Source organism: Nannospalax galili, unplaced genomic scaffold (assembly GCF_000622305.1).
Source record: "Nannospalax galili isolate Female #2095 unplaced genomic scaffold, S.galili_v1.0 scaffold279, whole genome shotgun sequence".
NCBI lineage: Eukaryota > Metazoa > Chordata > Mammalia > Rodentia > Spalacidae > Nannospalax > Nannospalax galili.
The window spans coordinates 2,198,648-2,220,177 of NW_008343971.1; the positions used below are offsets into that span (position 1 = coordinate 2,198,648).

Consider the following 21,530-nt stretch of genomic DNA (forward strand, 5'->3'; position numbering starts at 1 on the left):
TTATATTGTCATGGCCAGATTGATTTTGTCTTCAGGAGATCTACGGTGGCCCAATTCCAATGTGGGTCAGAAGTTTTCAGAGTTTCTCCTTAGGTCTGGAATCTTCTAAGGATGATTTTGGCCTCAGGAACTTGGGTGTTGGACTGACCCGAGATCCCGGCTGTGGCCGTGCCATGCAGGGATGCAAAGGCAGATGGGGAGGGAAGAAGCCCCAAGATTTCCCAGGGAGTGGATTGAGTAGCTGGGTTGTACTGGATGCAAAGGATCAGGGAGAGTAAAGGTAAGCCTCGGAGCCCCAGAAAGAGTCTGTCAGCCCCAGAAAGAGGCTAGTGAGTGTTGCAGGATCAGGGAAGTAAGGGGAGTTGAGGGCGGGGCCAGGTCCAGAAGCAGTACTCCTAGGGCCCAGGGAAGGCACTAAGTTGGTCTGGGTGAAAAAGATCAGGAAGCAGTATTGGTTCCCCAGGTTCCTGGGGCCCCAAGAGTAGGAATGGCGCAGGGCCAAAACTAGGAGTAGAGAACAGCGGGGGAGATGGAAGGGTGAATGTGGCTTGGGGAGTCAAAGCGCGGAGGGCTGCGCTATAGACTTACCCCAAGAGGTCTGAGGATGGGAGTGCAGGCTAGGAGAGTTAGCCGGTGGTGCAGGTCCCAGGAAGCAGAGAGAGGTGAGGGTGGGGCCAGGTCCAGAAGCGGTGCTCCTGGGACTAAGTTGTTCCCAAGAGGTCTGAGGATGGGCCAGTGTTCTGTTCTTAAAGAAATAAGTGAGCCCAGAAGTGGAAGAGGCCTGTGTCCACCCAGCTGCTGAGTCTGTTATCCCACTGGAAAACTTGTGCTTTTCTATGTAGGAAGAAATAAATGGGACAGATACTCTGGGAACATGATTAAAGCCAAACCAGCTAAAATGGAAACTTGGTACACTTTCCTTCCAAGCTCAGGGACATCTGTGTCCATGTTATGTCTACAGCACCATAGGGAACCATGTGTGTCAGTCTGCCTTGTAGGCTAGCATTTTTAATAAAGAAGGAGCTGAACTGCTTTGCCAAGCTTGGAGAGCTCCAGCCAGAGCTGCAGACAAACCCACTTATCACTTCTATACTGGACAAAGTCAATGAAATTTCTATTAATGGGAGAATAGCTTTTATCTTCCTTACTAATGCTCTCAAGAAGCAGATGCGGGCAGATCTCTGTGAGACGGAGGCCAGCCTGATCCTGTACTGGTCTACATAGTGAATTCCAGGCCATGAAGTTATAGCCAAACAAGATGAACAGCTCTAGAGATCTGTTGAACAACATTGTGTCTATAGTCAATAATAGTATATACTTAAAATTTGATTAAAGGCGGACTGATGAGATGGCTCAGTGGGTAAAGACACTTGCTGTCAAGCCTGATGACCTGAGCTCAATCCTTGGGACCCACATGATGGAAGGAGAGAACTGACTCCTGCAAGTTATCCTCTGATCTCCACACACCCATACACATGCTGTGATATGCATGCCCCCTCCCTACACAGACACACACAGACACACATAGACACACACACAGACACACACACACACACACACACACACACACACACACATACTTTTTAATGTTAAAAGGGGGTTTTGTTTGTTTTTTGGTCTTTTTGAGACAGGGTCTCCCTGTAGGCCCAGCTGACCTGGAACTCACTATGTAGACCAGGTTGGCCTTGAACTCACAGAGATCTGCCTGCCTCTGCCTCTCAAGTGCTGGGATCAAAGAAAGGCATGTGCCACCAAACCCACACTAAAAAAATGTTCTTAAAAAAATTTTGATTAAGAGAGTACCTCTCATGTTGTATTCTTGCCACAGTTAAATTCATGTTTTTGTTTTGGAAAACTTCACTTATTTCTGTATATTCACTATATGTGCAGAAAATTACATCTTGAGAAGTTGGTCTTCACTGTTCTATCTCTTACCACCATTACAGTACAAAGAGACTAACACTCTAATCAACACCATACTTGAGGTTCAGCCAAGATCAGCTTCTGGTGGAGAGGGAAAAAGCAATGATGAAATTGTCCAGGAACTTGTTGCTTCTGTCCGGACCAGAGTTCCAGGTAATAAATACTTCTTGGCATCTATATATAATGGGAATTTTCAGGATCTACTCCGAACTAAATGGTAAGCAGATGTTCAGGCTTAATTTTTTCATAAATTTTTCTTTCCCTGGAGAGCTCTTCTCACATGGACCTCTCCGTTTAGAGTCCAGAGGGCTCCTCTCCCTCAACAGTTCACCTGCAAAAAGCAAGGGGAGTCAATGGATTATTGTACTAAAATTCCTTCTGGGAGGCATGCATGGCTTCCAGCACCACCCCCCCCCCCGCCATCCTTACCACAAAACAAGGTATAATTCCTCCAAATTACAGTTTGGAGAACCAAAGAGTTTATTTGGGCTTCCACACAGATCAGTGAGTGGGTGGGGGATTATTTGCAGAAGTGTGCACATGAGTGGGCTTCCCTCCTGCATTGTGGCCAGGACACTGTGACCTCCTGGCGGTGGCCCAAGATGGCCACCCCCCTCTCTCTGCACCCCCCCACCCTGTCTTTAGTCCTTCCCCCATGTACCACTCAGGACAGCTGGTTGGATGGAAGACATGACTGACTCTCTCTGCCCCTCCCCTCCTACAGAATGTCCATAGTCAAGTTTGTTTGTGGCAATCAGAGCAAGCCAGTGAAACTAAGCTTGAGAAGAAGGCATCTGTCCACAGCTTGCCAGTCTAGCTTGTCAGGCGGAAGAAAAGTCCATACAACACTTAACAGCCCGTGTAACTTTAGCCAGGCTTTTCTCTAAGCTCCATGATTCCAAAGTCTTAGGCCTGTGCTATCCAAGCAGTAGCTGCCAGCCACATATGGCAACTTGTTAACCTTAAATAAATTTAAAACAGTGACCTTTATTACACTAGACATGTTTCAAGTGCTGCTGTATTGAACATTTCCATCATTGTTTAAAGTTTTACTGGAGTTCACTTTGGTATTTTCTGCATTCAAGAGAAATGGCTGTGAGTTTAACTTAGCTGGTGAGTTGTGGCATATTCCTCAATGGTTATAAGAGACCTACTATCCCACTTTCCCTAGACTGACAATAGACTTAAGTCCCTAAATCTAATGTTCATGGTTGGAAGTGATGTCATAATAGGAGAAAAAAACATCACCGAGGCAGAGAAAAAAAAAAAAAAAAACATGATGGAGTCCTGCCAGTGCTCATAAGGTCTCAGAAGAAAATGGGTCATGTAACCTCAGAAGAACCCTAATATCTGCCTCCAGGAAGTGGGATCTCAAAACAGAATGCCCACTTGCCAGGGAGGTCTGTTGATATTGAAGCAAACTATGTCAGTTATTTTAGGAAGCAATTTCTCATCAATAAATATGAGGTAGAGGCCTGGGTGGAAGGATGCACAGACAGGTAGAGGGCTGGGTAGAAGGATGCACAGATGTGTAGAGGGCTGGGTGGAAGGATGCACAGACAGATAGAGGCCTGGGTGGAAGGATGCTCAGACAGGTGGAAGACTGGGTAGAAGGATGCACAGACAGGTGGAGGGCTGGGTGGAAGGATGCTCAGACAGGTGGAAGACTGGGTGGAAGGATGCACAGATGGGTGGAGGGATGCAGAGATAGCAGACTTGCTTCAGAGTCCCATTGACAATAAGGAAATTTTTCTGTCCCCACTTCATAAACCTCACACTTTCCCTGTGAAATGGAAGGCAGGCTTCCCTATACTTCATTAAATTTATTCTTTTCCAATGAAATGAGAAGAAGGCCATCTGCTGAAACTGAGAGACAGGAGGTCCAACCCGACACAAAAGAACTGAGGGTTTGAAATTGCCCCTAAGGAGAATGGTACAGGGGGGGAGCTAAAGCCCGGGTGACCACAGTGAACCAAGAGACCAGACTGACCTACACTGATGGGTGATATTTCTCCAGCAATAAAATAGTGAGTGCTTAAGAAGAAATCTGATGCATGTATTTTAGAGCCATATACTTGCTCACACTTTGCACAGATATGTAAGGAAAATGTAGTTCCTTCCCTTTTCAAAACCCACATGGTTCATCTGAGCTGCCATTTGAAGGACTGGGGGTGAGAAAGACCAGATCAATTTTCCCTCATATTTGAACCATATATATTCAACCAGTGTTCTTTGAGTAATACTCAATAACTCTGGATAAACTCTGAGTCTCAGCCTTAGTCTGCCACTCCCACCCCATTTCTCCTAGATGCAATGCAGGTGTGCAGGGAAGAAGAAGGTTTGTACACTCATTAGAGAGAAGATGATGCAGTATTCCCGCCCCCTCTGGCATCAGGAATTATCTCTTGTCTACCAGGTCTCTCTGTAGCATTTGCCACTGGGGTTTTCAGAGTTTTGTAGTCCATTCTATCAAAGCCAAATGTATCGTGTATGAATGTGTGTATGTGTGTGTGTGTGTGTGTGCACATACATGCATGTGAAAGTCAGAGAACTTGTAGAAGTTGGCTCCCTCCTTCCACCATGTAGGTCCCAGCTATTGAACTCACATTTGTGAGTCTTAGCGGCAGGTACCTTTACCTGCTGAACCATCTCGCCAGCGTCAAATGTATCTTCTTAGGTCCCTTGGCCACACTTCTGTGCCCACTGTGTTGACACAAAGCCCTTACTCAAACTTGCAGATTCCACTGAATCACACTGACTTTCATTTCATCCCTTTCCTCTTAGCTGCTCCCCATGAATGCTCAGAAAGGGAGCAGGCTGCTCTTTATTAATTCAAGCCTTCCCTTTCTATTAGTCCAGTCAGTCTCTTTTGCTCCACTAAAGCAACCAAGGACCTGCCTACTCATGGCCAAGCCAGAGACCACCTAGTTCAGACTGACACGGAAGATCAAAATAATCATGAGACGTGAGATGTTGATTTAATTTTGTTTTCTTTTGTTTTGAGACAGGGTCTCCCTGTAGCCTAAGCTGGCCTGGAACTCATATGAAGATCAGGCTGGCCTTGATCTCACAGAGATCTACCTATTTCTGCCTCCTGAATGCTGGAGTTAAAGATGTGTGTAACATACCTGGCCTGGCTTGATTTAATGTTTTATACACACATACACACACACACACACACACACACACACACACACACACTTTTTCCCCTGATACCCATTAATTTAAGCCTTTTGGGGGTGTAACTGCTTCAATATAAACACAGGTGGATTATCCAGAGTTAGAAATAATAAAATACTGTCACAACATAAATGCCACATTTAAACTATGTGTATCTGACTTAAATGACTCAACATTTAAACTATGTGTATCTGACTTAAATGATGAGGACAAAAAATAAGCTTTAGAAAAAAAATATTTTTAAGCCAGGGCCCAGGGAAATGGCTCAGCAGGTAAAATGCCTAGCAAGCCTGAAGATCTGAGTTCAACCCCAGAAACCACATAAAGGTAAAAGGAGAGAAATGACTCAACAAAGTTGTCCTCTGACTTCCACAGGTGTTCCTGGCATGCATGTGACTGCACTTACACATCATACACACAAGCAATAATAATAGCTAAGATCTTTTAAAAGATAAGCCCTGAACTTTTGCTTCTCCTGAATGTGCCTTTAAAGTGCTAGAATTATAGGCCTACAACACCATGCCAGGTAGGAAAACAACTGGACTCCAAATACTGACTCAAGTACTAATGCTCTGTTAACAACTTGTTTGAATGGCTTAGGCAAGATACTTATTCCCCATGGATTTTAATTTCTTTGGCAATAAAAATCAAGGGATTAGAGATCTTAGCCTTTTCTCTTGGATAATTCTACTAAAAAAAATGCTTATGATGGTCCTTTAAGCACAGACATTATTTTTACTTTTAATATCACTTAAAGACATGGAAATAGAACTTATATGTGCATGTAACTCTTAACAACTATTAAACCATAACAAATTGAGGAATAAAAGAAAGATGTCAATGCAATTAAGATGACATTTTAAATAAATAAATAAATAAATAAAAATAAAAATAAATTTAAAGAGATAAGCCCACGACAGTAGCTGTGGTGTGAGAACAAAAATCAAAGATGTTTGATCTGAAAGACTCACTATATACGTTTCAGAAATCCTGCACATAGAGGGTGCTTCCGACAGCCTTTTCGTCAAGGACTCTCGAGGCCGCTTGGACTCTTTGACCACCGTCCTTGGCCAGGAAGTGGACCGGTTCAACAATCTGCTAAAGTTAATACACGTATGAGAGCTCACCTTCCTCATTGCTGCTGGGTAGCCATGCCTCATAAGAGCATTTCAAGAATATGAGTTTACTCAGAATTCTCCATTGCCACCGTTTTCAAAGCTTCTGTTTGGCTATGCTAACAACTCTTTTCAGACCCAGCTTGTCTAAGACTGAGTTGGTATTCCCTTATTCTCATAACATTCTGTGAATGCATGACATTACAAACCCTCAGGCTCCTCAGTGTCCTAATGTATACAGCCTTAGAGTTACCATCAACTCACTAGAAAGTCAGAGGTCTAAGCACTCAGTGAAGAGTGGAGTAGACCATTTGTATCACCTGTCAACAAAGCAACACCTGCAAGTGATCAGTCTGCCTCAATCTTAGACGTTGCATAAGTGGGAACTCAGTCAGTTGATTGTATGAAATTCTAATTTTGGGACTATGGCACCTAGTCAGGCAGGCACCAAGGTCAACAGACCACATGGCGGTGTCAGGACTCCTCACCTTCTGTATCCGATGAATTAGGTTGCAGAGTAAGCCACTGTGATAAAGACCTCAACGGTTCTGTCTAGTGCTGTACATAGTTCATTCTGCTCTGTGAGCTTTTCCAGGGAGAAGCAGGTTGGCTGGCCAGCAGATGGAAAACATCACCCTGTACTGCTCCACATCTCCCAGGACTGCTGCTGGCCTCTGCCTCTTGTTGAGAGGAAGAGGATAAAGAACAAAATTTTTGTTATTTTAGTCTTCGAGAATTTCATACATAAATACGATGACTCTTGATCATATCCACCCCTCCCTCCCTCATCCAATTCCTTACTCCATTGCGCTCCCAATTTCATATCCTCTTCTTTGTTTTTTAACATACAATACACTGAATCCACTTAGTGTTTCCTTGCTTGCATTGATGTAGGGCTGGCCATTGGAGGAGGAGCAACCTACCAAGGGACCCACCGCTAGGAAAAAAAAATTAAAAAATAAAAAAACCAGCTCTCCCTCTTTCAGCAGCCATTAACCGCCTGTAGCTCCTGGACTTGGAGTAGGGGCCTTGAGAGACCTTCCCCCATCCATACTAGAACGTTGATTAGTTGGACCTTGTGCAGGTCTCACGCAGGCTACAACTGTTCAGAGTTCATGGATGCAACATCCCTGTCATCCAGAAGACACTAATTCACAGCCATCTTCCTGGTCCTCAGGTTCCTACAATCTTTCCACTCCCTGTTCCACAATGTTAAGGGACAGGTTTTAACAAGTGTTTCTGACACCAAGAGACCCTCTGATTGTCAGCCAGAGGGTGGGTCTCAAATCTAAGTATCTCTCCTTTCTGCTATAACTTTGAGGAGTGGCCACTCCTGGGTAGAATGGTCAGTAGCATGAGGTGGTTCTCAACCTCTTCCTTCCTCCATATCTCTTATGGATTCTATGGTTCTCAACACATGATCGAGTTCATTTTTCCCTTAACTTGGAGGGCTGATGGACTCCATGCCCACTACTGGGGCCCCTGGAAACACATCTCCTGCTTCCCTTCTCTCCACTGCACTAGGCTCTGCTTAACCTCCTGCCCCAAGTTATACTCCTGTGGTCATATGATATAAAAATACATGAAATATTGAAGAGTCTGGCCCAGCAGTGCACGTAGAGGATGGACCTAGTTGGTGAGCCCTTCACAAGTGTCCTCTCCTCTTGATAACTGCACTCATAAAGTGCAATGATCTTTTTGTTCTCTCAGATTTCCCTAGAAACACTCAACAAAGCCATTGCTGGACTCGTGGTGATGTCTGAAGAAATGGAAAAGGTGTATAACAGTTTCCTCAACAACCAGGTCCCGTCTCTGTGGTCTAACACAGCTTACCCATCCCTGAAGCCACTGGGATCATGGGTCAAAGACCTTATCCTAAGGACTGCATTTGTGGACGTAAGAGATCATTTCTTCAGGGTTTGATTAATTTGACAGTGTGGCTAGCCCTAAGGTCTTGAGGGAGCTCTAACTAGCAAATATTAGGGATATTTGATCCCAGAAAAACAGAAACTTCTAGAATGGCATCACTTTGAAGGTCTTATGCAGACTATAGTGTCATTGTCCCTAGGTTCTTATCTGCACATTGCTTTTCAGTTCCAGGCCATTCTTGATGTTTTTGTTGTAGTGTGTGGGATCCCATCATGAGGTACAGAACAGCCTGGCATGGTGCCACACAACCAGATGTACCTTTGCTGCCCTCAGTGTCTCATCCCCTATCCTAACATGGTTCCAGGTTTGTAGTCAGGCTGCTAGATGGAAAGGGGCCAGTAATATGGGGTGAAGACTAGCTCAGGACTCAGATTCCATCCTCCAAACATAGCTTTGACTTAGAGAAGACACTGCCTCAGAGACAGAGTACATTATAAAAGTGTGTTTCTCCTTCAGCTGTGGCTCAAAGGAGGACAGCCCAAGTCCTTTTGGATTTCCGGGTTCTTCTTTCCTCAAGGATTTCTCACAGGTACTGAAAAATACCCATAAGAAACGTTGTGGTTGATTTCACACAGGGTTTCTAGGAATCAGCAGTGTGGCTGTTGATGGCCTGGCTGGCCCCGCTGATCTAGAACAATCCACTGAAAGAGCACTTTTTCAACACTGGGGAGAAAAAGAGGGCAGAATAGACATGCCCTGGTAACCTAATCCCAGTTCTTCTAAGTGTGGGTTTGACAGGCTGAATCCATCAATGCATAGCTAGTTACTCAACTCCCCATGTGACTTACACTCAAAGGCACCAACTGCTGTCCATAGCATATGTTCCAGCTCTAAGCAGCTTCCTTCCCTATAAAAAATACTTTTTTCTTTGTGAGGTCAAATCTCATGTAGCCCAGGTTGACCTTGAATTCACTGTACACCCGAGGATGACCCTGGACTTCTAATCTTCCTGCCTTCACCTGCCAATTGCTGGGATGACAAGTGTATGCCACCACACCCCAGTTTTATGCAGTTCTGAGAGTGGAACTCAGGGCTTCCATGCTAGGAAAGCACTCTACTAGCTGAGCTACATCCCCAGCCACAGACACATTCTTGCTGTCCCTCTATCAGTCCTTGGGGAATTTGGATAAAGATTCACAGGAAGATCCATACTTGGGGCTTCTACATGCTCAGCCTTCGGTTTTCCTCATTCTTAATCCCTAATAAACAGCCGTATAAACAAGGTGAACAAAGTCCTGAAGTGAGGGAAACTTGCTCTGAAGCTTCTCATGGTTTGTCACCCTCGAGGCAAGACAACGGTCTTGGCCTTCTTTTTCCTTTCTAAAGATTTTGTTTGGTGTGTGTGTGTGAGTGTGTGTGTGTGTGTGTGTGTGTGTGTGTACGCACTTGTATGCACACATGCATTCAAATGGCTACAGAGGCCAGAAAAGGGTGTCAGATTCATTGGAACTGCAGTTACAGGCAGTTATGAGCCACCTGATGAGGGTACTGGGAACCGAACTCGGGTCCTCTGCAAGAGTAGCAAGTATTCTTAACCACTAAGCCGTCTCCTCGGCCCCCGTTCCTCTCTTTTTAATCATGATCTGAACTTACATATCCTGTGGGTCCTTAGCCTCCAGCACCACTCCAGGCTTCTACACTCTATGAACTGTTAATAGCTTGGGTTTCTTTTGTACTACTTTTTCTTACATTTATTTATTAGGGTGTGAGGCTGTGTGTGCCACAGTGCACATGTGGAAGTCAGAGGACAACTTGCCTGGGTTAGTTCTTTCCCTCAACCATGTAGGTTACAGGGATTGAACTCAGGTCTTCAGGATTGGCAGCAGGTGCTTTTACTCCCTGTGTCACCAGCCCCCAGGTGGCTTGGATATCTGTGGAGAGGAAGCTCACTGATGCTAGAGCAGCCTGGTTGGGCTGGGGGAACACAACGTATGTCGAGCAGCAATGTTCTTTAAAGGTCCCACCCTTTTATATTTTCAGGAACACTTCAAAACCATGCTCGGAAGTATAATCTGCCCATAGATGAGCTGAGTTTCAAGTACAATGTGATTCCCACCTACCGGGATCAAGCTGCTGTGATAGAAGCTGCCAAGTCTATGTGCTTTGGAGAAGTACTGCCCATGGACCTGGAGGTATTGACTACCTGATCACATGGCAAAGAAGCTTCTATCACATTGTCATTAGAGAATTCAGCCAGTCTCCCCGGCCCCATTCCCCCACTGCCTCCTATTTGCAGGAGTGGGAGGGTAATACAGTATTCATTCATTCCCCAAGGCCAGCTCCTTGGCAGCAGCTACAAGGGAACTCCTCAAATGTAGCCAGGTTTACCGAAATATTTTTCTGCATCAGGCTAGTTTACTTAGACGCTAGCAGCAATGTGCATCACCTTACAGAGGCAGTATAGAAACAAGAGTTGCGGAATCAGACAAGCTTGGGTTTGAATCTTGGTTTCTCCCTTATCAGCCATGTGTGCTGACGCAGTTGTTCACATATCTGAACTTCTGGTTCTCATCTGTAAAACTAGGCTGATGATGTGATTCTCAGGAATGGAGTTGCACACATCATGTATCCAACACTTGGTATACTCACAATGAGTTACTAGTAAAATCTGTCTATACCAACCACTCAGCAGCCTTCTAGCAGAACCAAAGTGCTGGCTTCATGCATTCACTAACTAGAACACAGTAGATAACTGATGGGCATGTGCTATGAGAGCAGTCTAAAAGTTTGTTTGGTTTGGAGGAGAAGGTTATTACATTTATTTGTTTCTTTGTTTGTTTGTTCATTTATTCCCTTTATGTGTGTGAATGCCAAAGTAGACATGAGGAGGTTAGAAGTCAACTAGAGAGAATAGGTTCTCCCTTTCCACCCTGTATGTCATAGGAACTGAACTCGGGTCATCAGGCTCGGCATTAAACACCTCTACCTCTACCCACTGAGCCACCTTGCTGGTCCTACAAACAGTTTTCTAAAGTCGTTTACTTTCCCACTACAGTGATGTTCCATGTACAGTCCCAAGGCCAACAGAGTCAGCATCACCAGGGAACTTGGGAAATGTACATTTTTAGACCCCACTCCAGACTTCCTGAGTCAAAAACTCTGTGCTAGTGTCCGGAAATCTGTATTTTAACAAATTCCTTTTTAGGCTGGCTTGAGCTCACTATGTAGCTGAGGATGACCTTGAATTCCTGATCCTTCTGTCTCCACCTTCCAAGTGCTAGTATTGCAAACGTCTGCCAGCTTACTAGGTCTATGCAGCGCTGAGGGTTAAGCCTCGCACATGCTGGGCAACATTCTACTGGCTGAGCTTCATTCCCAGCCCTATTTTAACAAATTCTATAGGGAGTTCCTAAATCAAGGAAGTTGGAGAACCACGTCCAAAACATGAGTGATTCTCAGCCTTGGCTCCAGCTTAGGATCACCTGAAGAGCAATAAAGCGCTAATGTCAGGCTAGACCCTGATTATATGAACCTCACAAATCGTCCCAAAAATTGATGCTTTAATAAGAATTCCCATTCTGTGGTAAACAGTCAGGGCTGAGGACGATCACAGTCAATCTGAGTGACCTAGCTTAGCTGTGCTGAGGCCCCATTGATAGGGGAGGATAGCCTCACCCCACTGTACTTTATTCATTATTTTCTACGTGTGCTGTGAAATCAAAGACCTAGTTCAGATTGCTTTTTCCAAGAAAGCTTTCTACACATTGGTATAGTTGGAATGAATAGCTTTCTTAATCTTTCCTTAGAATATCATGGTATTTATTTATAAGACTTGCTCCTGGGTAATTCTGTCAGTACCCATCCAACTCAGATCTGATTGACTTACTCTTTGCTCTGATTAGCAAAACCATACAAAGATCAAATTGACCCCACATTCCTGGTGTGCTCCATGAAATACTACAAGATCCATGCCTCTTAACTACCTATATCTTAAAATAATAGTAAAAAGGCATTTCTTTTAATTTTTGTTTTAGCATCATTTTTTTTTAAATAAGCAGGAAATAAATTTAAATATCCACCCCTCATAATTTTGAGACATTTTTGGTCAGAAGGTGTTGCAGACCCCATGACAGGAATAATGAAAGTGTCAGGTATATAAAATGACCAAGAAACAGAAGTTCGGGGCACCAAAAGGTGAAGTCCAGCCTAATGGATGAATTCACTATAGAGCTGTGTATAGATTCACTACACATTGCCTGTACCATGGGGCTCCTATACCCAGAATTGCCCAGATTTCTCCCCACCCGTGTGTGTGTATGTGTGTGTGTGTGTGTGTGTGTGTGTGTGTGTGTGTGTAAAGACAAGAAAAGCACTCTACAAGGACTAGGGAGATGGCTCACTTGGCAAAGTGTTTGCCATGCAACCATGAGGGCCTCAGTTTGGATCCCCAGCATTCTTGTAAATAACCATGCATGGCAGCAGGTAGGGTGCAATAGAGGAAGAGGCGTGACATCAGTCTCCTGCCTCACCTTCACGAATACATACACACACACACACACACACTCCTACACACAAACAAATACATGCACATACATTACAGGGGTGTGGGGAGAGACACAGTCTGAAAATAGTATTGCAAATACATAATCTGTCTTCTAGAGGGACATCCAGATCCTTAAGGGGCCTTTCTGAGAGTGACAAATAATTTCATCCCGTTTCCACTTCCCAAGAGGAAAAGACATTGCTCATGTCAGATAGCCTAAAGCCTATAACTGAATTTCCCAGGGGCAACCCCTATTATGCATCCTGGTGGGGTATGAAAACTATGAAATTTAGTGTCAAACTGAGGATCAGGTTGTTTTGCCTCTCAGAACCTTGGGGTGCCCTCTCTAAAATGTAGTCATAGAAACCCTTTATTTATTTACTTGGTGAGGAGATGGGACATAGGAGATGACCCAACCACCCATCTCCTTCTCCACCTCTCACCTAAAACTTCGGAATACCTTTCAGCTGCCCACTCCTGAAGATGGCGTTCTTGTTCACGGGATGTTCATGGATGCTTCTCGATGGGATGATAAGGAGATGGTCATAGAGGATGCATTGCCAGGACAGATGAACCCTATGTTGCCTGTGGTGCATTTTGAACCACAACAAAACTACGAGCCAGTCGGAACACTCTACCACTCCCCACTCTACAAAACAGAGGCCCGAGCAGGGACTCTCTCAACCACAGGTGAGGATATTGTTAAGATTTGTACAGATAATAGCTAAATAAAAACTTCAGTTAAATCCAAATGCTGGACTGGGGATGTGGCTCAGTCAGTGAAGTGCGTGGAGCCAGTGGAGTGCACAGAAGTCGTGTGTAAAACTGGGTGTGGCTTCACAAGCCTTGTAATCTCAGCACTCAAGAAATGGAGTCAGAAGTTCAAGATCTTCTTCAGCTACATAAAGTTTGTGAGGCCAGCCTGAGTTACATGAGATCTTGTTACAAAAAGAGATGCTGGGCTGGGGATGAAGCTCAGTGATCAAACACTTTGCCTGGCATGGGTAAGGTTCTAGGTTCAATGCCCAGCACCAAAAATGGGAAACCCTGGGACTGGAGAGACAGCTCAGAGGTTAAGAGCGTAGGCTGCTCTTGCAGAGGACTTGAGTTCAGTTCCCAGCACCCACGTGGTAGCTAACAACCATCCATAACTCCAGTTCCAAGGGATCCAATACCCTCTACTAGCCTCCTCAAACACTGCACACATGCAGTAGGTACACTTACCTACATTCAAGCAAAACATTCTTACACATAAAAATAAGTAAATAAAAAGTTTAATGAAGCCCCCTGCAAAACAGTGCTAGCTGTAACACGCTAAGGAATTTATTAGTTCAGTTAACTAGACTTCAAATGGGGCCACCTATTAAACACACACTTATAAATGTTGAAATTGTATTTGTTCTAACACTGAGAATACATTGGTATCATAAACTTGGTGCTTATTTCTATTAGATTCTAATGAACAGAGCACAAGAGTTTATTGAGCACAGACTTCCAGCTTCAAAATGATAGACTGAAAGACACTAAAATCACTCTCACCAAATACACTTTCACCCATCATACCAAAGAGATTTAAAAATAAACTAAGTGGAAAGCTATTCCACAAATCTCTGAGTGGACCTGGACCTGAGATGCAGTCCTGAAAAATGGAGGATGAAATGAAAAAAAAAAAAAAAAAAAAAAAACATCTCTACAGATAACATGAGAGACAGGGGGACAGTGAGATGGCGCAACAGATACCGTGCTTGCTGTCAAGTTTCATGACCTAATTTTGATGCCAAGATCTATATGGCAGAAGGAGAGAGCCAACTCCCACAAGTTGTCCTCTACATACACACCATGCCATACACATGCCCAAATAAATAAATGTAATTTTAAAAATAAAAATAAAGATATTTTTTAAAAGAAGAGAAACAGCTAAAGAATGAGCTAGGAAAATCCCTCAAAATACAGCACAAGATGGGGGACATGTGACACTGGAGGAGGAGCTGTAATTTCCCACATTTACCTAATCCACAACCTAGGATGGGAAAGTAAGAATGGAGGAAAGGTATATTTAAAAAGAATAACAGCTGGCTAGATGTAGTGGCACATGCCTTTAATCCTAGGACTCAGGAGGCAGAAGCAAGTGGATCTCTGTGAGAGCAATACCAGCCTGGTCTACCTACTGAGGCCCTGGCCAACGGTGGCTACAAGGGAGACCCTGTCTCAGTACCCCCCCCAAAAAAAAGAATAACTGATGGGTTCACAAAGCTAAAGAAACCTTAGATTCCAAGATCTTATCAAGTGGTAGGAATGCTCTTGAAAATGGCAGCTGCTTAATACAGTAGTTGAAGGGATACATGGATATTTACAAAGTTCTAGTGTCCAGCACATAGTAAATGTTAAGTAAATAGCATATAGAACAGGTAGTTATGATACAGATTCTTAGTAGATTACTGGTAAGGTCAGGGAAATCCTTTATCTTAATGGTAATTACTCAGAAATAATGGCCTGGTAGAGGCACCTGAACACAAACTCTGTTTCTCCCCTTCCCCCTCAGATGTGAATATGAACTTATGGGTGACAAGAATTATAAAATATTTCACTTAAAGGATAGACTGTTTACCTAAATTCTTTCTTAAAAGTATTATAGTCATGATATAGCTCTGATACAGCAAGTGCTAACTTAAGTATGAAATGGACAAACTTTAAGCAGTTGCTGTGTGCCTCAGATAGTAGCACTAGGAGGGTGTTGGACGTCTCTCTATGTAGAAAGGCAACCTAACCTCATAGAAAAGGTGTAGTCTCTGTCCACTAATTCACATCCAGCTGCAGGCAAGGATGGCATCGATTCAGTAGTGTTAACATGCCACCAATATCATACTGGTGAAATGTTAGGAATTCTAATTTTTTTAAAAAATCAATGTCAGAGTGATTACTCTAACCCCTGCAATTCAACATTGTACAGAATGTCTTAGCCAAATCAATAAGACAAGAAAATTAAATGAGAATTTAAAATTGAAAAGGTGAGACCAAATTGTTACTTGTCACCATAACTGGTTACATGGAAAACCCAAAGTACCAAAAATCTACTAGAAATGATGGATAGTACAGAAGCATTAACCAACAGGAAAAAGCAACAGAATTTTTGCTAGAGTCCTTACTTGTTCAGTGTGTTTGAGGTCCTAAGTTCAATCTCCATCAGAAACAAATATAAATAAAATGAAGTAAAAGGTTTCATTCAAAATTGATCATATTAGGACCAAGCTTGACAAGGAGGAAGAAGATAGCCTTTAGGAAACTTCAAAGCATGCTACTGAGGGCCACGGTGAAAACACTTGAGAAAATGGAGGTGCTGGATGGTGTTCGTGAGTGGGAAGATTCAATATTATCTAGAGCCCAATTTCCTCCCAAATTAATCTCTGAATTTCAAATCTCAATAAAATAAGTATAATTGTTAATAGAAATCATTGTTCTGATACTCCTACCAAACAAAGAATAGCAAAACTATTTTAAATAAAATAAAACAAGGTCTAATTCTAACAAATATCCAAAGATAGCACTTAGAATGAATTTACAACCCGAACAAAATTCAACAAATAGATGTGCTATGGGAAGCCCAGAAACATGCTGTGGATATGTGGGAACCTGACATAAGAGCAGCACCATTTAAAATGCAGAAATTATCCCACAAATGTGCTGGGGAAAATGGTTATACTGCATTTAGAGACTTAGCATATATTACATACCAAAAAGAGTTAAATCAGAACTGGAGAGATGACTCAGTGGTTAAGAGCATATGCTGCTCTTGCGGATGAATGGAATTTGATTCCCAGGACCCACATAAGGCATCTCACAATGACTTGTAACTCCAACTTCAGGGATCTTATGCTCCCTTATGGCCTCTGTGGAAACCCCCCCACACACACACACACACAAATGTGTACATACACACATGGTACATACACACATGCAGACACACACACAGACACACAAATAAAAATAAAATTTGGGAGGAACTGGAGATGGTTTAGTAGTTAAGAGCACTGGCTGTTCTTGCAGAAGACCTGGGTTTGAATCCCAGCACCCACATGGTGGCTAACAGCAGTCCATAACAGTTCCAGGAGACCTGGTGCCCTCTTCTGTCCTCTGTGGGCACTGCACAACATGGACGCCCTTACACACATGCAGGCATACCACTCATCCACATAAAATAAAAATAAATAAATAATAAAAATAAAAGTCTTTAAAGTTAAATCATTGATGGATACTTGTTTAATCACTAAATTTTTAAAAATGTTAAAACCCCTAGTGAAACAATATCTTAATGTCCTGACCAAAAAAAAGTCAATCAGATATAAGCAACCCTTCCTAATGGAATACATGCCATCTATTAAATGTTCTTATTTTTAAAATCCCCTCAAACCTGAATGTGAGCACACCTCTAGATCTAAACCCTCCTTTACAAGGATAAGAGAACATATTTAAAATCACCGTGGGGGAGGGCAGCCCAGAGAGTTGGCTCAGCAGCTAAGAGTACTTGCTGCTCTTCCAGAGACTCCAGTTCAGTTTCCAACACCAATGTTGGACAGCTCACAACCACCTGTAACTCCAGAGGTCTAACACTCTCTTTTGTCCTCTGTAGGTACCTGCACATATGTGGCATACACTCACACTCACACACACACACACACACACACACACACACACACACACACACACATACACATAAATAAATAATAAAAATAAAAATAAATCTTGAAATGACCACATCAGTAAAGTCCAAATGCTGAAAAACTTAACAGATCAAACAACTTGGTTGCTTCAACAAATATATTGCAAGGGGTAGCAAAAGAAACAGAGGCTCTTACAATTCAAAGAGATTTAAGACACACATCACAGCTACAAGGTATGGCCTTTATTTGAATTCTGAATCAAACTAATTGTTATAGTGTATCTATACTGTATGTGTGTGTACGCTAATTAGGGAAATTAGAACGGTTATTAGGAATTAATATTTTAGTTATGACAATGTTTATGTCTTTAGGAGTTGTGATTTAGAGATACACAGGAAAATATGCATAGAAGCAGGTATGATGGCACACACCTTTAATTCCAGCACTTGGGAGGCAAAGGCAGACAGATTCTCTGACATCGAGGCCAGCCTGGTCTCCATAGTGAGTTCCAGGCCAGCTGGGGCTATAGGGAGACCCTGTCTAAAAAAAATCAAAAAAAAAAAATATATATATATATACATTATCTAATATTTGCCTCAAAATAATGTGGTAGGAATGTGAGGAAGTATTTGGGATGTGAACTGGATACTAAAAGAACATTCATGTTAGCCACGAAAAGAAAAAATGAATATGGATAAAACATTAACAGCAAATCTAACTGAATAATCAGTGCATTCTTAAAATTTCTCATTTTTAAAGCAATATAGCAATGCTGTTTAGAAGCTAGACCAAACTAATGACTACCTCAAGTCTCTTGTTAGCTGTTCTGTGTGAGGAAAGAGGAAAGCAGACAGTGTGGCATTGTAATGAGTTAGTAGAGATCTGACTGATCCTTAGATGCAAAATGCATTCTTTCCCTGAGGGGCAGCCCCACCCGCCTTGGGCTAATCCAGCTAGCACCTGCAGCAGGCTCCGGTCCTGCCTGCAGGCAGCCAGCTTTCCTTTGACCAGGTTCTATAGTTCTAAAACCCATTTAATCCCTCCTTAATTCCTCCACCCAAACACCCTGACCCTCTGCAAAATACAGTCTTTATTTCTATGCCCTTTTCATTTATTTTTTCAAGATTTATTTTTAATTATGTGTGTTTGTTGTGGAGGTATGTACACTGGAGTACAGGTGCCCTAGGAAACCAAAAATGGTCATTATAATTCTCCAAATCTCACCACTGCCTTCTAGGGCTTCACTGTGTCAGATAATAACCATTTCCAAGGGGCAGATGATTGGGATTGATGTGTGCATGGCCCGTGTCACAGGTCCACTTGAACTGAAGTCCTGGAGGGTTGGTGTCAGAACTCTCTGGAGCTGATGGTTACAGCTATTCAGTGTGGGTGCTGGGAGCCAAACTCTGCAAGAGCGGTAATCTTTCTTAACCACTGAGCTATTTCTCCAGCCCCCCTACATCCTTTCCACGCACACACTCCACTGCCCATAGCTTTCTAGTCATCCTGCCTCCTTCTGCAGTAAGGAGCCCATCTTTAATTCCTTTAACATAATCCACTGCACAACACCTTTATGCTTGCTTAACCATCCTGGTTTTGTCAAAGGCACAGAGCCTCTGACACCAACCCTCCAGGACTTCAGTTCAAGTGGACGTGTGACATGGGCCATGCACACATCAATCCCAATCATCCACCCCTTGGAAATGGTTATTATCTGACACAGTGAAACCCTTAGAAGGTGGTGGTGAGATTTGGAGATAGAGAATTATAAAAGGCAACTAAATTCATTACTGGCCAATAGAGAGTTGATTCTGGGGACAATGCCACCTTCCCTGATGTCCATACAGACGGGGCTGCTGAGAAGGCAGTGCCATAGTAGCCACTCCCTTCTGAGGGCAAGATCTTCTCAGCATGGTCCTGATCCCCTCAGACAGCCACACAATGGAAAGGCTGAAGAGTGACTTTTAATATTGAATGGCTAAGAGCTGAAGACAGAACCTGTGACTGCTCATTCATTTCAGGAGCCCAAGCCCCAACCACTGCAAGATGGAATGAAGGATGGGTGGGCGGGTGGATAGATGGATAGATGGATGGATGTGTGGATAAGTGCATGGATGAATGGATAGATGGAGAAATGAGTAAATGAACAGATGGATACTACCATTAGAAGCCCCTGAGTCCAAGGCCAGCGTAGTGGCACACACCTTTAATCCCAGCACTCAGGAGGCAGAGGAAGGCGGATCTCTGTGAGTTCGAGGACAGCCTGGTCTACATAGCAAGTTCCAAGTCAGCTGGGGCTACAGGGGAAACCCTGTCTCAAAAAGACAAAAAAAAAGAAAGGAAGGAGAGAGAGAGAGAGAGAGAGAGAGAGAGAGAGAGAAATGAAAGAGAGAAAGAAAGAAAGAAAGAAAGAAAGAAAGAAAGAAAGAAAGAAAGAAAGAAAGGCCCCTGAGTGTCGGGCCTGAATGTCCAAATCTTCTAGATTCAGACTACAGAGAACTTGAAAGAAAACTCACAAAGTTGCAGAGTCTAAGCTGGACAAGGCTCTAAAGTGCCATTTGTTCTAAAAATCTTCATTCTCTACAGCATAAAACCGAAACCCTCAGGGAACTGTGCCCAACATCTTCAGGGACAGTCAGGCCTGGAATAGAGTCTCTTACTTCTCAGTATGAATCCAGAGATTATTCTTTAAATAATAACTCTTCTCCCCAATCCCTACCTCTCATATATTCCTAATTAGGCCATTCCACCAACTTCGTGGTGACTGTCCTCTTACCCTCCAAGAGGTCCAAGGATTACTGGATCGCCAAGGGATCAGCATTGCTGTGCCAACTGAGTGAGTGAACAAGCTGCCCTCGGTCCCAGAGAGTTTCCTGATACAGAGTTTAATGGATTTATACATGAGAGAAACGTGTGACTTCTGATTCAACATTGGTAGCAGTTGCAGCTGTTATTTCTCTTATGACTTAAAATAAAGTGTCTTTGAGTTCTTGCTATTGGAAATCCAAGCTATGGTGTGGAGGCAGTAGGTTCACACCCAAATACTCACTCCTTCACCCCATATAAAAGTCAGGCTGTTTCTCCTCTGTGTCCTACTGGACACCATGGGAAAAACCCAGTATTCAGCCCCTCATCCACACACTTTCCATTCCCCATCACACTCATATAAAAGGCCCAGTGTGCACAGTAGCCACATGGCCATGGTTACTTCTATTTCTAGGCCAGATTAAGGCTCCAAAAGCCCAATATGTAGAAAGTTGGTCCAACAACAGCAACAGCCATCAGACTTCCAACCTTTTGACATTGTGACAAGATGTGGTCATCTACGTTTGCCCTCAAGAACCATACAAAAAAAAATCATGGTAGTGTGTGTGTGTGTGTGTGTGTGTGTGTGTGTGTTCAAGTACACACATGCTTGAACTTGTGCATGCATGAGTGACTGCCACCATGCACATGTGACCATCAAAGGATACCCTCAAGTGTTAATCCTCATCTTCTACCTTGTTTGAGACAGGGTCTGTCTGTGTGTTCACTGCTAGCTACACCAGGCTAGCTGGCCCACAAACTTCTGTCAGTCTCCTGTCTCCACCTCCCAACTACCTGTAGGGGCATGCTGGGATTGTAGATGCATGTACTACCATATCCAGCTTTTATGTGGGTTCTGGGTATTCCAACTCAGGTCATCAGGTTTGCATGACAAGTGCTGTACCCTCTGGGACATCTCCCCAACCCATCATAATGTTATAAGCAAGTTTATGATTTTGTGTTGGGTCACATTTATAGCTATCCTCAGCTATGTGCCACCCCCAGGCAGTAGGTTAAGTCACACCAGAGGCAATGCCCATGGTGCCAATTCCCCTACTCTATAGGGCTATATTAGAATACTTGGAAGGGCTGGTCCTTGTGCAAGTGCAGAGGGATTTCCCCCTTTTACGTTCTGATGAAACAGTGTAAAAACTAGCCAAGTCCAAACAAGGTACATCTGAGTTTCTGTTCCCTCAAAGGCAGAGGGCCTTGGGCCAGTGCTATAGTGGACCATCCCTGTGACAAACCATTGTGTCAGCACTGCCTAAAGAGTTCTTGTTTCCTCAACCATAACATGACCTAGGAAACTATAGAGCCACTCAACTGTGATGTGAGCTTCTAGAGAAAGTCACACCAGCCCTTTACAGAGAATTGGAGGAACAGGGCCAACCACAGAGACCCTACTGTCTCGTTTCACTTCTGCCTTCAACCTTCACC

General features: G+C 43.4%; 1 protein-coding gene across 1 annotated transcript in view; it reads left to right on the top strand.

Moving 5' to 3' along the window:
* Nucleotides 1–20,132, top strand: part of Dnah6 (dynein axonemal heavy chain 6) — a 317,890-nt gene extending 297,758 nt beyond the window's left edge. Inside the window, exons 70-76 of the mRNA XM_008840298.1 lie at nt 1,947–2,076; nt 6,089–6,216; nt 7,929–8,114; nt 8,604–8,676; nt 10,128–10,279; nt 13,098–13,320; nt 20,029–20,132. Of these exons, the coding sequence (XP_008838520.1) occupies nt 1,947–2,076; nt 6,089–6,216; nt 7,929–8,114; nt 8,604–8,676; nt 10,128–10,279; nt 13,098–13,320; nt 20,029–20,132 (996 nt within the window). The remainder of the gene's footprint in view (nt 1–1,946; nt 2,077–6,088; nt 6,217–7,928; nt 8,115–8,603; nt 8,677–10,127; nt 10,280–13,097; nt 13,321–20,028) is intronic.
* The last annotated feature ends 1,398 nt before the right edge of the window (nt 20,133–21,530 follow it).